The sequence below is a fragment of the Dryas octopetala genome, chromosome 2 (assembly GCF_963921425.1).
Source record: "Dryas octopetala chromosome 2, drDryOcto1.1, whole genome shotgun sequence".
Classification (NCBI taxonomy): domain Eukaryota; kingdom Viridiplantae; phylum Streptophyta; class Magnoliopsida; order Rosales; family Rosaceae; genus Dryas; species Dryas octopetala.
In genome coordinates, this window is record NC_141367.1 from 20302022 (window position 1) to 20317809 (window position 15788).

Below are 15788 nucleotides of genomic sequence, written 5' to 3' on the forward strand. Positions count from 1 at the left end.
GCAATGTGCAGTTCACATGGTACAATAATGTATACCTAATTTCAAGAGAATGTATAGTTAATTAGCCAAGCTTCGAATGTGATCTACTTGCCTAAATGATTGTGATGACATAACAAAGTTGGAAAGTAGCCTATTTATATATGTCATCAGGATAAGAGAGGCTTTTTGGGCATCAAGGTGCTCAAGAGTCTAAACTAAAATGTATGAGTTAGTAGCATCTGTATGCATCCACATATCATAACTAATTAAATAAGGCAGTGACTTGAGCATAACGATAAGGTATTTTGTTCCTTAAAAACGAAGGTCCACAAAGAATGTATTGAATTAATCTCTTACAAAATATGAACAAACATATTCTAACACATAAAGAAACTCATAAGTGCATAATAACATGGTTAGCACTTAGCATGGTTGGACTAGTAGTAATAGACTGGTAGATATCCCACATCGAGAAGTTCAAGAATTTTACTGTGGTTTAAATGGGCTGGTATAAAGCAGTATGAGTAACTGGGGTGTGGGGTCGGGAATTGCTCGTGACCCTATTAACCCTAAACCCTCCCATTGCGGGATTTACTGTGGGGGTCTTTATCCGGTGTTTCCCCCATGTGGCTAAACAAAGAAACATCGATGCTCCACGTGTTTAATTCCCGAGTGGACCAAAATGCCCCCGTGAGGTTTGTAGGTGGTACTGCCTGCATCTGGCTGGTGTATCGCGGTTACTGGTTTCCTCGCCTCTCAAGCACCCCCCTTCTTTTTTACTATTTCCTTTTTCTCTTAAGAATTACTTTTCTTTCATAATAATAATTACCCTTGAATCAATAAAATTTCCTCCCATTTCTGTTTATATGGTAATAATTACTCTTGTAAGGATGGAAGGATGCTATAGAACTTGGCTTTTTTTTTTTCTTTTTTTTTTTTCCATTTTTCTCAAACTCTCACATGGAGTTGATCCTATATAACTCATACAATATCATAGCCCTCAACTCATGTGAGAGGTTTGAGAAAAGAGTTAAGAAGTCGGTTTCGAGATGTTGGACGAATTGTATGCTGCATATAATATAGGGATGGAATTAGGATACAACTTCTGTGGCAATAGAAAGTAGAAACCTGGGCATTTTCTCTTTAAATAGGAGTTTAGACGAAATATGATCAGTAAAAGTATATCATGATTCATGTCACAATTCAAATATACATCAAGATAAGAAACAAGCATCTCAAGAATTGGTGCATATTAACACTGCAAGGAGTCAAAGCCAGGCAAAAGAACTGAGCCTTCAGCATGTCTGGCTCTGCAAATTAGCCACTCGGGAAACACCGTCTGCAATCAAATTTGAACATGTATTCCAGATTGCTCTCCTGCTTCAGGGCTCTACATCTTGAACTTGATGATAAAGCATCCATCAATATCCAACAAAAGACTGAATAAATAACAAAAGAAGCATATTTAACAAAGCATGTAATGAATTTTATAACAGTACACAGTGGAACAATATGGTTCAACAAAGCTTACTCATGAATATCCACAACCCCATCCAGTAAGTGTGCTAAAATAAAATCGCTAGATTGAAAAGAGATGAATTGCCCCCGGCTATGCTATTAGTCCAATTTGCTCCTGCCTTCCTAGGCACCAGACCGAATATGAAAGCCATTAGAGATTTGTCATTATTGAATCATCACAACCAGATGGCAAATTGAGTGCACTTCATATCATAGAATAACTATTGCATCACAACTTCAACAACTTTTGCTCCGAAGTACTTGCTTCTCTTTGAGAAAGCAAATCCTCAGGACCAGCAAAAGTAGCACAAGCCCTGATTGCCTTGTTTAACTTTAGATACCCATTTAAGGCAAACTGATGCACAAATTTTAACCGCCTCCTAGTAAACTTTATCTAAACTCATTTTCACACATCAATATAATTGAGAAAAGTACTTAATAATGTGTCATGCATCACAAACTAATCTACTTTTACCACATCCGAATAATAGTCATCAATCTAAATCTGCTTTTGCCACTCTCAGACTTTGAAATTTACAAAGCCATGGTTACAAGAGATAGTAAATTCCTTGGACATACAATCTTAAGCTTCTGCTCATGAACGATAGTAAATTATATACAAAATCACATACAGACCACCATGAGGTCAAAGCAACCTAAATGCCATTCAGAAATTTGCGTGTTATAACTAAACATAGTATATACCAATGTAAACTTACTGTGAGTGAAAACCCTCATTTTGGCGTGGACGAGGGATGATGTCCCAGAAATTTCCAATGGGGCGGCATTGCACTTGTCAAAGGCATTCCAATCTCCAAGACACCCTTCATCCATTTAACCCTGTTTACAAGTTCCTCCAAGTCCAAAATTGCAGCTTCTAATGTATCAGACCTCATTGAATTCAAAACTATGCTTGCATCAGTTTTCATCCTCTTTAAGGACCCATTGTCATCAACTCTGTCTTTCCCAGTTGTATTTCTCCTCATTTCATTTGATGCATCTTTAATATGCGAACTTGAAACGCTATCTGAGCAACTCGTCTTCCCAATCGCACTATCTGCCATATCCGAATCGACATTTGTTTCTGGTGTGGGTGTCTCCTTTGCTGTTATAATACCTAAAGGTTGCCTTGCCATTTCCTCTGATCCATTGAGAAGTCTTAATGAGCTAGCAGATATATGAGAAGAAAATGAAGGATCTGATACTTTAGCACTAGCCTGGACATCCCTACTTCCATCACCCACAGAATGAGCCATCAACTTTGGAATGCCTCCTGCAACAAAAATCCCATCTAAATCAGGTCCATTGTGTTACTAATTCTAGTTCCTGTTGGAAAGAAAAAGGGAAAGCATAGATTCAAAGGCAAGAGGCAAGAAGTTGGGGTAACATTTTATTGCATGATACCATACAAAGTGAAGTCATATGAAACCTGGTATCAAACATCTTCTATAAAGTCACTAAAAGCCCATGGATACAGTAACCAAAAATTCCACTACAATGGTGGGATTCTTATAGTCGTTGATGTTCTCTTTTTTTTTTTTTTTCTTTTTTTCTACTACTACTCGTTTAAGCTCAATATTAGGACCAGAAAACCTAAGCACTTTTTCATTACTGGTTTCAAACTCTTGAAAGTAGTAGCTGGTTGCACCTCTCCCAAGTCAACCTTAACGATGGAGGAGTTGAGCCAAGATATATAATGTTTGTTAATTGGATAGTGTTTATAAAGGACTCATAATTTGCATTTCACATCTCATTTAATACAACATTAATAAGGTGTAACTACAATGGCTACATGCTTACAACACCAAAATGTGGGTCGAGTAGTAGGGAATCATGATTAAAGCTTTAACTAGAGTGTCTATGGGTTCCACCTTTCGTAGTTGTGTATGCGTGTATATCTCTTTCCTTTTTATATAGTCCACCCAAAAAAAAAAAAAAGGCCATACCTAGATGAGCTATGTGAAAGACAAAGTCATGAAATTTTGGAAGCTCTTCTAAGTATATATCTAGTGACTAATAATCAATTCTTAACACAATTAAACTCACAAAGTTCAACTTCTTACCAAATAAGGGTTTAAATATTAATATCAATGAAGCCCTTGTCAAAACCAAATATTGAGATTCTTGCTCACCAATAGGCAATAGGCATGTTACTCCCACTCAGTCATTCATTCAACTTGAAATTTTCTTCTTGATACTGGAGATAGGGGTTTCACAACCATAACTCTCAAAATAAGCTTGGATGTTTTTACCAATCAACTTACTTCTTATTGCTCAGTCAAACAAACACAAAAGGGCTTTCATTTCGCCAGTTTGAGGTGCAATGAGTCGCATTCGAAACTCCTTCAAGAAGGATTGACAATCCCCAAAGCCAACAAGGCTGGAGAAGATGTATGGGTTTTTAAATTCTGAAGTTCCAAACAGACACCATATTCCTTTGAATTAAAAAGTTGGCTCCAACCTTGGCATCTAAATTCTATCCTTATCTTTATGTTGTATAACTATTGATCAGGTTAGAAAACAGACAAACTCTACCACAGATCAAATCACCATACTCATATGGACATTGTCATTTCCCTTAGGGTCTACTAGGACCAGAAAAAATGGATCAAAAGTGACCAACCCTCCTACCAAGTAAATAAAGGAAGAAAACCTTCCAATGTGTACCACTGACAAGTGCATAAAAGAACCACAAAAGTACTCGGCGTAACAATGTCTTTAATACCAATTTTCATGCCTTTAAAGATCGAGAAGTTGAAGTATGGTGTTCTGAACTCACATAGAAATTGAGTAAAAAACATAAATTTAAAAATCCAATGTAGAATTAATCATTTCTAATGGCTTCAATTTTATTTTATCTCAGTCAATTGTTATGAGCCCACTCCCCAGATTATAGAGCCAGAAAGAAAGACAAAACAAGAGCATACGTGTGCATGTATTTTGTTGAGAGAAGTAACATGTATATCCTTACCTTGATTATCAGGCTTAATTAACCGAACACGAGCATGTCCATTTTCACTCTCCTGCAACGACAAAGGCATTGCAAACAATTTAGTACTAGAAGGGAAAAATAATTGTTTTTAATTGAATACAAAGCATCAAAACCTACAGGCCAGAAGAACCACCTACAGGTCTAAAATTATGATACCAGTTAAAGATGAATGTTCCTTTATAAAAATTAAAGATACAATGTCAACATGGGTGACACAATGGATTCTTGGTGAGGCAAGGATTGTGGCATATATCCGGAATCCGAAGCCATGATGACAAGAAGTGAGAATCACAACAAAGACCAGAACAGAGATAATTAAAAAGATAAAGAGGTATTGTTTTCAAAACTTCCAACAGTAGAACATTCAGTCAAGAATACAAGATGCAAGGTTAAGTGACAAAGAAAGTTCTACAATGATCATGATTATACAAGAATTGTTTCATTTACAATCTTTTCAACGCTCGATCAAGAGCAGTATATAATGCACATGCAAGGAAAAGATGTTACAATATCACCCTATTTATTTGCTGAAATCATCCCACCTCCCTCTCCTTAAAGCACTCAAAATACATGATTATAGCGCAAATCAAATTGGTCAACAGAAAGATTGAAAATTTGGAACTTGTGTAAGAGAGATGGATCACCTCGAAAGACCCAACTTCAGGAACAACATGGCAGGTTGTAAAACAAGAATGGGAGGCGGCATATTATTGGTGTAGCAAGGAACAGATACGAAGGAGGAGAGGAAGAGAGACTGGAGGGGGGAGAGGATGAGAGAGAGAGAGAGAGAGATAATTTTTATTGAAAAAGAGATTTTCATGTGTGGCACCCATTAGTTGGTCCATTACATGAAGTGCCTCATCATCATGTGATGGACATGTGAACTCCTCATCAGCTTTTCACAATTTGAGCTGATGGAAGAAATTATTCAAAACAAACTCAGCTCAGGGGGAATATTTAATCGATTTTAATCTAAGGGAGGGCATAAGAATGCTCGTTTAGGTTTAGGGGTCATATTTGATATTTCCCCTTCGAACAAAGTTTTACATAAAAACATAAAATGGAGAAAAGATACAGATGGACGAAGAATGGCTGCAGTACCATGGCTGTGGGTTAAACAAAACTCAGTTCAAGGGGGATATCTATCGATTTTAAACTAAGGGAGGACATAAGAATCTTTGCCTAGGTGATATTTGATATTTCCCCTTACAAAAAAGTTTTTACATAGAAAAACATAAAACGGAAAAATGGAGAAAAGATACAGATGGATGAAGAATGGCTGCAGTTACCATGGCTGTAGGTACTGTCCAACCACATTCTGGAGACCAATCCAAGGATGGGCGCAGGTCCTTGCAAGAAACTTCATAGAATGACCCTTCACCAAATGGACGAGGTGGCAACTCAATCTGGAAAAAACAGAGAACACCAATTAACAAATAAAAGCAATGTATCTCTTTCACATCAAAGTAACAAGAATTGAAGCTTATACTTAAGATGAAATAGAATGACAGACATGATGGTAGAGTGAATAGATGCATAGCAATGTATCTCTTTCACATCAAAGTACCAAGAATTGAAGCTTATGCTTAAGATGAAATAGAATGACAGACAGGATGGTAGAGTGAATAGATGCATGTTGGCTCATCCAATCTGTTTTTCGTAAACATTGAAAACTATTAAATTTCCAAGTATTAGAAAGCCATACGATAGCCTTCCAGACCACTACACTTAAGTAAAAGACAGGTATCAATCAACCTCAGAAACGACAACTAATAACTTAACCTCCAAAACAATTCCTCTATTAGGCATTTGAAGCAAATGTAATACATCAAAACATTTATATATTTTCAGATAACATTATCTATACATAAATAAAAGGAAGAACTGCAGCTGGATTTGCACTAGACAGACACAATTCATTCTGCCTGATCCTCTAGTGATATGTGTGAATTAAGAGAAGAGCTCAAGGAAAATCATGTATGGCATGGCAGCTAGAGTAATTTAGCAAGTTGTTAAGGTACGGAGTTAATGACGTTGGTTTCATTTAAACAATATACAGTGATTCAGTGAATAAACACCAAACAATTGAGTTTAAAATGATTGGAATGATAAACAGCATAGAATCTGAAGGGGAAGAAAAATGCTGAATACCTTATCCAAATGAACCATGAGATAGAATAGCATGTGACGTAATATGAGAGGAATATAAAACTACCTGAAATTTCTCACCCCCTAATACTTCTGTCACTTTTCCAGACCAATAACAACCATCCTTCCACCAATCAACTAAATCTCCCACCTTCCAGACATCATCGATAATAGCCACCACTCCCACTACACTATTGATATCAGGCATTTTGCTTTCATGATAGAAAGGAGGAAAGCGAGGACGCAACATCAAGTGCAATTTTTTCTCCTTTCTTGACTTTTTACTATCAGAAGGGTGGTTTTGATATATTTTAATCCAAGTTATTTCTGCAGATGAGGACAATATAAGACAATGAAAATGATGGAAATTCATAAGAAAACAAAGAGAACCATTGTTCTTACCCACAATATTTATTACACTAGATAACCAAGAAACTAAAGTCTTCACAGACCTACACAAAAACTAGGCAACTACTACTATTGATCGCTAAATAATAGTAAGATTCTTTCATAACAAGGAGACCATACATTCGTTTAACAGACCATGCGTTTGATATTATATGCAATTCCAACATAATAAATCACTTTATGATCAGAAAATAGTACAACTATAATTATCATATTAAATAAATACAGAACATAAAATGAGAAAAAGAGCCCAAGCTGTTCATTCTGCCATCTAAAATGTAACTTGCATAGCCTAGTGACTCTTCATAAAGGAAACATGCCCAAAGAGATCACTTACTTTCATCTGGAAAGTCAGCATATTCCAAAGCACACGACTGCTGACCATTTCTCCAACCAAAATCATTTATCTGGATGACAATAAAAACATTATTAGAGGGCATGAAACCATTTTTAAAAGACTATTATATCAAATAGTGAACAATAGAGAAAACAACTTCTATCACATATACGGGAATAATCTCTAGCTGAAAAGTACATTTTAAATGCAAAATATGGATGTTATGCACAAGTACACCTTAAACCATAAGTCATTAAATGATACATCACACCCATTTTTTTCAGCAAAGCATCTAATAATGGTATGACCGCATGAGACATATAGGAGCATTGATGGGTAGTACTAATAAAGGTCAAGAATGAGTACATATAATAGTTTAGAAAAAAGTAAATCAAACATAAACTGCTGTAAAGGCTTAGTTGTAAATTGCAATACCCTAACTAATATTGCAGGGGTATTTATTCCACTGATAAGTAAAGGTTTTACTGAAAAAACTCAAGCACAAAATACTTAAAAGGTAGAGAAAATACAAAATCTTCAAAGAAATGGGGAAAAGCAGCCACAAAAATTCTACGTGACTTCCAAAATAGTATGCACCCCCTCAAATAAACTAAACTCAAGTACAAATATATACAACAACTATATAGGGTATTTCAAGTTGGTCCACAAACAAAAAAAAGTTTTTAAATTCATACATTAACTAACGAAAACTTACAATATAGCACGTCCATTAAATGTCACTCTGGACATAGCTAACATAGCATTTATGATACAATGGGAGGATGGTGGGTGGGTGAGGGATCTGCGGGGTGTTCTCAAATGTTTTTAGTTTTTATTTTATTTCTATTTTTTATTTTTAAAAGTTTTGGTAATTTTTATTGTTTTTTGGCCACATGGCAGAAATTTAGTGTCCATGTCATTAAAATTGCCACGTCAGATATGTCCAGCATGTCATTTTAATTTTTTCTGGATAAAAATATATATGAACATGCTATATTGTAAGTTTTCATTAGTTAATATATGAATTTGAATCTTTTTCTGTCCATAGACCAACTTGAAATACTCCTTATAGTTGGTGGATATTAGTACTTAAACTATCATTCCTCTCTAATCATAAAATATATGAGTAGTCCCCCAAGCTGCTTTACTTGCCTTCTTAACAAAAATACCATGCCATCCCACCAACAACTCAACCATAGATTTATGCAACACTCAAGAAATCATAAGAGAGAGAGAGAGAGAGAGAGAGAGAGAGAGAGAGAGAGAGAGAGAGAGGGACACACCTACCAACTGTAAGCAAATGTACAAAGTAGCAAAAAACAATTCAAATATACATTTGCTTGCAACACATACAACATCCTTCATAAGGACTAATTCTTGTTTAACGAAATTTTCCAGCTCTAGAATCTTTCAATGAAATGTACACTGAGAAAGGAAAATACCCAAGCAAATAATGAGGCCTTTGATAACATAAACGGCAAACAACTTCTTGATATATAATAAAAATAGAAAATGTAGAGCCCTCTTACAAAGTAAAGAGGACTTATCATACTTCAAACACCATTGGAGCCTATATTTCAATTTTCAACGAGAAAACTGGAAACCAATACTTTGATAAATCTATATTTGTCTACCAAAATCTAATCTTCACAGACTACTCCATAAACTTTCCATAATCTACCCCTTCACAGACTACCCGTTCTAGCGAACATATAATTCCAAAATGCTCTGGCCTTACACACAACTTAATTAATCTAATGTTGCAGGTGTTTCCGAGTCTCTCTATTGTGCAACAAACCAGCGTGGGCCCACTACAAACATAGCTTGTGCACCAATATTGTCCCCAACTTAACCACCTAAGTCCATCCGGTGAGGTCAGGCCCAATGGACCTATCTAGGTGTGAGGTTTTATCTTAAAAGATCTCGGTATTATTAGTAATGATTCCTAACTTATATATTATAGACTATTAGGTCGCCATTTCGATGTGAACTAATTCTACTTCATCAACAATTCCTAACAATCTCGTTGGATCAACTCACCATTCCCAACAATCTCGTTGGATCAAATCACAATTCTTGAAAAAATCCTCTCTAAGTCCATCTTTGAATCATCGCAACTGTCCATCTCTAAGCACGATCGATCATCCAATTTGTTGGCAAATCTCATGCAAAGACAAACCTAGATTCGAAACTAGGGGAACCCTACAATCTTTGGGAGGTAGGAAACTCTAGCATATATAGATACCTTTGAGGAATCGAACCTCAAATCACATGGGAGCAAACCACGAGCCTGACCACTCGACTAAACCCTCCTTGGTAGCATTAATTAGTCTCTAAAACTCCAAATCGAACACAATAAGGATTTTTCTTGTGTCTACTCCACCTAGTTGGTTTTAGGAATTTCTTTTGAGCTACTCCAATTTAGAAATTGAGTTGCCATTGACCATGTGTCTGTTCCACCTTGAATGTTGATCACCTCGAATGTTGATCAAGTGTTATGTGTCTCAAACGAACTATTCTATGATACTATTTGTTAGGTGCGGGGTCCACTACTAATATATCTCCCACAGTTATATTATCCTCAACTTTACCGCCTCACCATCCGAGTGGGCTCAGACCCAATGGACCTATCCAGGTGCGATTTTATCTCGAAAAAACTTGATGCTATTAGTAGTACATTCCCAATGTGATCCACAATTCCTACCACTCTCTTGGTAGCCAATTTGTTCACATTTTCTAGCTAAGGTTCCTTTGCATCTAGTTGAATTGTCCCCTTGCCTAGCTAGGGTTTTGATACCACTTGATGTAAATCGAAAAAGGTATAGCCCCTACTTTAAATACAATCAGAACCTCAATTCTTTAAGGAGAAATCTGGAAAATCCTGATATACTAAGAAAAAAACCAATACTTCGATAAAAGGCAATACTTTTCTATCAAAATTTGATCTTCAAAGACTATAGCCTTGTTTGATGCATAGGATTGGATAAGTTAAATGCTACATTCATGAGCATTCAAAGAAGAAGCTTCTAAATTAAAGGCTTTACGAAGCTTTTAACTTGAAGGAAGAAGATAGGAAAAAGATGGGAAGACGATGGATTACCCATAAGGGGAAACTTATCCCCACTAGTCCCACCATTTTTGTGGGGATTGGAAGGGATAAGTTTCCCCTTATGCTTAATCTATCTTCTTCCTACAAGTTAGAAACTTCTTTCTTAAATACACATAAATCAAGCCATTTAATCTATCTAATCTAATCATATGCCTTATACAAGGCCTATAAGTGTTGTCTCTTTTATAATTTACTTGCTAATGACTCTTCCTCTTCCCTAAACACCCTAATTATTATTTTATAAGAAATCAAACCAGTTTTGACTTCTGATTAAAGTCTATAAATGTTCCACATCAATATCAAGAAGTGAAAATCAGATACCAATACAAGAAGTTGGAAACTGTTAATCATTATTGTAAGAAAAATGGTTGAGCTTAAAATATGCCTAAGATGAAACGAAATTTGATAATGGATATTGCTAGTAATCTTTAATGTGATAAATACCTTAGATCGAAACCACGCACCCCGAAAACCTGCAAGAAATGATCTTGATTCTACCTCTTGGCCCTCTTTAAATGGTAGGTTATGCATGTCTGTGATGATTCGTCAAAAACATATAGTTGTGACATTAACATTTCTAAGTTGCGTGCAAATTTTGGCATAAAATAACATAAACAATTATTCAAGCATAAATTGGTGAACGAGTCACTAAGGTAATACTCCGAAAGAAAAAAATAAAAAACAAAAATCTTTTTTCAAGGCCCTCATTGAAGTGCCTAACTTGATTTAAATATATCAATGTTTATGCACAAAAGCAAAGCACTCAAAAAGCGAAACAGCCAAGAAAGAGACTTTTTGGATTAAAAGCTACCATAGTATGGTTCTTTATGCAATGGTCCCATATCCTATCACATATGAAACTTCTCGGGTACCTCTCAATATGTATCCAAAACTCCACAGACCTAACTGATTACTTAGTTATGATGTCCTTTTTTTTCAATAGGCTTTGTTTATTCCACCAAGATGACTGTATGAAATCTTTTCCACATTTTAACTTCATTATGAAGTGTTTGAATAAGGGAGTCTGAGGTGAGACTTAGGTCTAAATTCTAATATGGGATTTAACATGCCATAATACTAAAGTACTCTGTTTGGGAAGCTTAAGATGGGATTAGTGAATTCAGGTAAGGATATTTAGAGCCCAAATTGTCATCTTAAAATTTCACCTAAATAGGTATTACTTTCAAATCCTAAGACAATGGGTTTTAAGAAAAAAAACCAAAAAACCAACACCATTATCTTCATCACTCATCACTGCCACTGTCAACAATGAAGCAAATAGCACCACTACCTCATCCCAACCAGCACTCCCCCTATTGTCATCATCGCCACCAGTACCATCACCCCACTGTTATCTCCACCATCATCACTGCCACCACCACTACTATTGTAGCCACTATTATCAACACTACCGCAGTTAAGCCACCACTGCTACCACTCACATCGTTGCTACCATTGGCGCCACCAACTTTATCACCCCACCACCGACTCTACCACCATTACCCCATTGTCACCACCACACGTTGGTCACTGCTACTACCATGATCATCACACACTCCTCCTTTATCATAATCACTATCACCACCATTGCTACCACCCACATCGGCACTACTATTGTCGCCACCACCTTCATACCAACCTCACCACAACCACCGTTACCCCATCGCAACCACTACACAACAGTCACCGCACTACCACCATCATCACACACCACCATTGTTACCGTGTTATCATTGTCATCATCTATGTAGCCACCAATACTATTAGCTTTCTCTAACCATCACCCCTTTATCATTGTCGCCACCACTACCATCATTGACATTGTCGCCACCAACATCATTATTGCCACCACCCCCCTCACCGCCACTACCATTGTAGTCACTACCATCAACATCACTAGCACAACACCCTACCCACACTTCCACCACCACCACCCTACCACCAGCATCACCAATATCAATGTTGCCACCAACTTTAACATCAACCCCCACCACCACTAATACCATTAACCCCATCGTCACCGCCACACAACAGTCGTCTTTAACACCATCATGACCCCTAATATTTATTGATCATCATCCAAAAATTGAAATTATAAATTCTCTTACACATATACCTGCTTCACATACAAACGTATATTCTTTGTTTTTGGATTTACTACATCTTCATTGTTAAGAGGTCCCATTCCAGGAATACAAAGAATAGACCTGAACTCCACCTCACCCTGCACAAGTCAACTCCAAATATGCTATAAATCTCATCATCCTTAATAGGTTACCCACACAAGAGAGTTTATAAACTTTGGAACTTTAAATGCCATCATTTTGAAATACCTCATCCAAATGAAAGTAATTGTTTCATACCAATAGAAAATAACTCCTTAACAATGGAAAACAACTTCACTTTTTCATATGGGAAGTGATTCTTAAAATATCTCCAACCAATTGTTGTTCCCTCCCCACCTAATTTTTGTCTCCCACCTGCCATCAGCAACCTCATATCAATCACTCACCACCTTTACAAGGATTTCCATATCAACCCTCCACCAATCAATAGCCAATATTCACCAAATGAAAAAAGAGAATCTCAATCGATAGGAAAATTAGCATCCAACCCAAAATTAATTGGCAATAAGGGAACAAGCATCTTATAAACTATTATGCAAGACTTTATATTTATAACACCTCCCCAAGCCAAGTCAAACACGTGGACAACCCTTATCATAAAGAAATTGAAGCATCCAACTTAATACCAATTAGTAATAGTAAAGAGGCTCAAAACCTTATAAACTATTAAGAATTAGCATAAAAAATGTTGATAGAATACTTAAGTTACTTAGGGTCTGTTTGCGAGTGCTTCTGTAAGAAGCACTTTTGCTCAGTAGCACTTTAACGCACTTATTCACTAGAAAGCGCATCCAAGTGTTTTTATAATCCAAAAACACTTTTAATTTTTTGTCAAACGCAAGTAAAAGCGTTTATTACTATTTAAAAGTGTTTTTAAGCTTTTCAAACATTGTCAAACAAGCCCTAAGTTTCAACTCAAATCACAGAGTGTTAATAACCCATTACCACCTTTCAACCTCATTTTTCCCCTCTCAAAAATAATTTCGTTTAAAAGAAAAAAAAAAAAAACTTCAATAGCAATATCAAGGATTGGATATGAGAGAGTGAATTTCAAAGTCAAAATTTTCTTTTGGTTACCTAACGGAAAGACCTCCTTTCAACTTCAACGTCGATGGCTAGCCTCAAGTCTCTCGGAGGACGATGGCTGAGAACGATGCAATTGAAAGAGGGACTCCAGAAAGTCAGAAACCCTATTTCTACGCCAATTAAAGCACCTCGTTCGTCAGGGTTTTTGAGGTAGTATCCAATTAGGGGCTTGGATCCTCTGCCAGACTATTTGGTACCAGACTGGTACCAGACTTCTAATCTAAGCCCTTCAATTTGTTTTAATGGTTGAGATCTTCCCACATCTTAACTTTTATATTTTCATCCAAATAATATTAAAACATTAGGAAAAAAAAAAAAAAAAAAAACTCATTACTCCACTGCCCAGTGCATACCCCACCCCCGCCTCACGCCTTCTTCCTCCCAATCACTCTCCCCATCTCCTCCCCTTTCTTTCTCTCTACACTCTCTCTTCCCTCCACGATCTTAGGTGCTGGATAATTTTCTAGCCCAAGTTTGCCCCAATTTGGGTATCTTTTCTGCTTCAGCCAAAACTTTTCTCATCTTCAAAATGGGTATATCTCAACTTGTGTTGAAAGTGGGGGTTACAAAGGAATAATTTCCATTAATTTGGAGAGAAATAGATGAGGCTTACAAGAGGAAGAAGAAGATGGAGTTGTGTTCTGGTGGAGAAAAGGACAACCTGCGAGAGATGAAGGGCTGGAAAATTATCCAGCACCTAAGACCGTGGAGGGAAGAGAGAGTGTAGAGAGAAAGAAAGGGGAGGAGATGGGGAGGGTGATTCTCCGTGAGCTTCGAGGAAGGAAGTGGAGAAATGGCAAGTGTTGGCAACAATTGTTTGAGTTCAGTCTTCATAGCTCCTCTTGAAAACGATGTGCTTTTGAAGAAGATAAAGAAAACTGCTTGCAATTGTCTAATGGTGCCCAATAACTCCTTCAAATTGAACAGAGTTTGTGGGTTGCTTGAGAGTGGAATTGAAAAGAACCCCACAAGCAACAGAGCCTCCAATTCCAAGAATGCGATGGAGGAGTACAATACAGCTATGAAGAAGATGATGAGGAACCCCTATGAGTATCACCATGATCTGGGTCAGTCTCTTCCCCATCTTATAGTAGCCATTTTAGGGTGATTGGGAGGAAGAAGGCGTCAGGCGGGGGTGGGGTATGCACTGGGCAGTGGACTAATGAGTTTTTTTTTTTTTTCCTAATGTTTTAATATTATTTGGATGAAAATATAAAAGTTAAGATGTAGAAAAATCTCAACCATTAAAACAAATTGAAGGGCTTAGATTAGAAGTCTGGTACTAGTCTGGTACCAAACAGTCTGGCAGAGGATCCAAGTCCATCCAATTAGGATTTTGGAACCGAATTGCCGAAAAAAGCCACTTTTTTAAAACTTTGAAATTAACCATTTTTTCATACAAAAGAGTGGAATTTCTGGTATTATAAAGCCAACCCCACTTTGATATAAAATAAAATAAAAAAATAAAAAAAAAAGGCCAAGCCCACTCTTTTGGCGTTTACAGATTTTATCAAAAGTGGGAACCTAAGGGACTGTTTAGTAACCTACTCAAAAAAAAATTTCAAAAATTAAGATTTTTTTTTAAATGTGAGTTTTCAAAATCAATTTTTAAAATTTGAAAACGTGTTTGGTATGAAATTTGAAAATAATTTTTAAATTTAAAAAATGATGACATCTAAGCAAAAAGGAAGTGTAAAAAAAAATAAAGAAAAACGATGTTTTATCATTTTTAAAAGGAGACATGTTTTTGAATTTTTTTAAAAAATTTGTTTTTAAAAATGGTCTACCAAACACGTTTTCTTAACTAAAACTTATTTTTTTGTTTTTTAAAACAAAAAATAGTTTTTAAATAGAATACCAAACAGCTCCTAAAATACCCTTTTCTAAAATAATTTTTTTATTAAACTAAAATTATATTTTTTATTTTTTAAAAAATTTGTTTTTAAAAATGGTCTACCAAACGCGTTTTCTTAACTAAAACATATTTTTTTTGTTTTTTAAAACAAAAAATAATTTTTAAATAGAATACCAAACAGCTCCTAAAATACCCTTTTCTAAAATAATTTTTTTATTAAACTAAAATCA

General features: G+C 36.1%; 2 protein-coding genes across 5 annotated transcripts; one reads left to right on the forward strand and one right to left on the reverse strand.

Moving 5' to 3' along the window:
* Nucleotides 1-1095: 1095 nt before the first annotated feature.
* Nucleotides 1096-13901, reverse strand: LOC147293919 (uncharacterized). 4 transcript variants are annotated; one of them, XM_086232928.1, is made up of 9 exons: nt 13695-13901; nt 10936-11024; nt 7383-7452; nt 6705-6964; nt 5779-5895; nt 4469-4520; nt 2217-2770; nt 1511-1620; nt 1096-1418 (listed from the first exon to the last, which is right to left on the reverse strand). In XM_086232928.1, the coding sequence occupies exons 2-7, from the start codon at nt 11020-11022 to the stop codon at nt 2232-2234; spliced, it is 1125 nt and encodes a 374-aa protein (XP_086089054.1). In that variant the 5' UTR covers nt 11023-11024; nt 13695-13901; the 3' UTR covers nt 1096-1418; nt 1511-1620; nt 2217-2231. The 4 variants fall into 4 exon arrangements, with proteins under 4 accessions (XP_086089054.1, XP_086089055.1, XP_086089058.1 ...); XM_086232929.1 differs by lacking the exon at nt 13695-13901 and adding an exon at nt 12608-12626; XM_086232932.1 differs by lacking the exon at nt 13695-13901 and having other exon boundaries at nt 1511-1616; nt 10936-11989.
* Nucleotides 13902-14496: 595 nt separating this feature from the next.
* Nucleotides 14497-14811, forward strand: LOC147293920 (phosphoglucan phosphatase LSF2, chloroplastic-like). Its single transcript, XM_086231149.1, has one exon. The coding sequence runs from the start codon at nt 14497-14499 to the stop codon at nt 14809-14811; it is 315 nt and encodes a 104-aa protein (XP_086087275.1).
* The last annotated feature ends 977 nt before the right edge of the window (nt 14812-15788 follow it).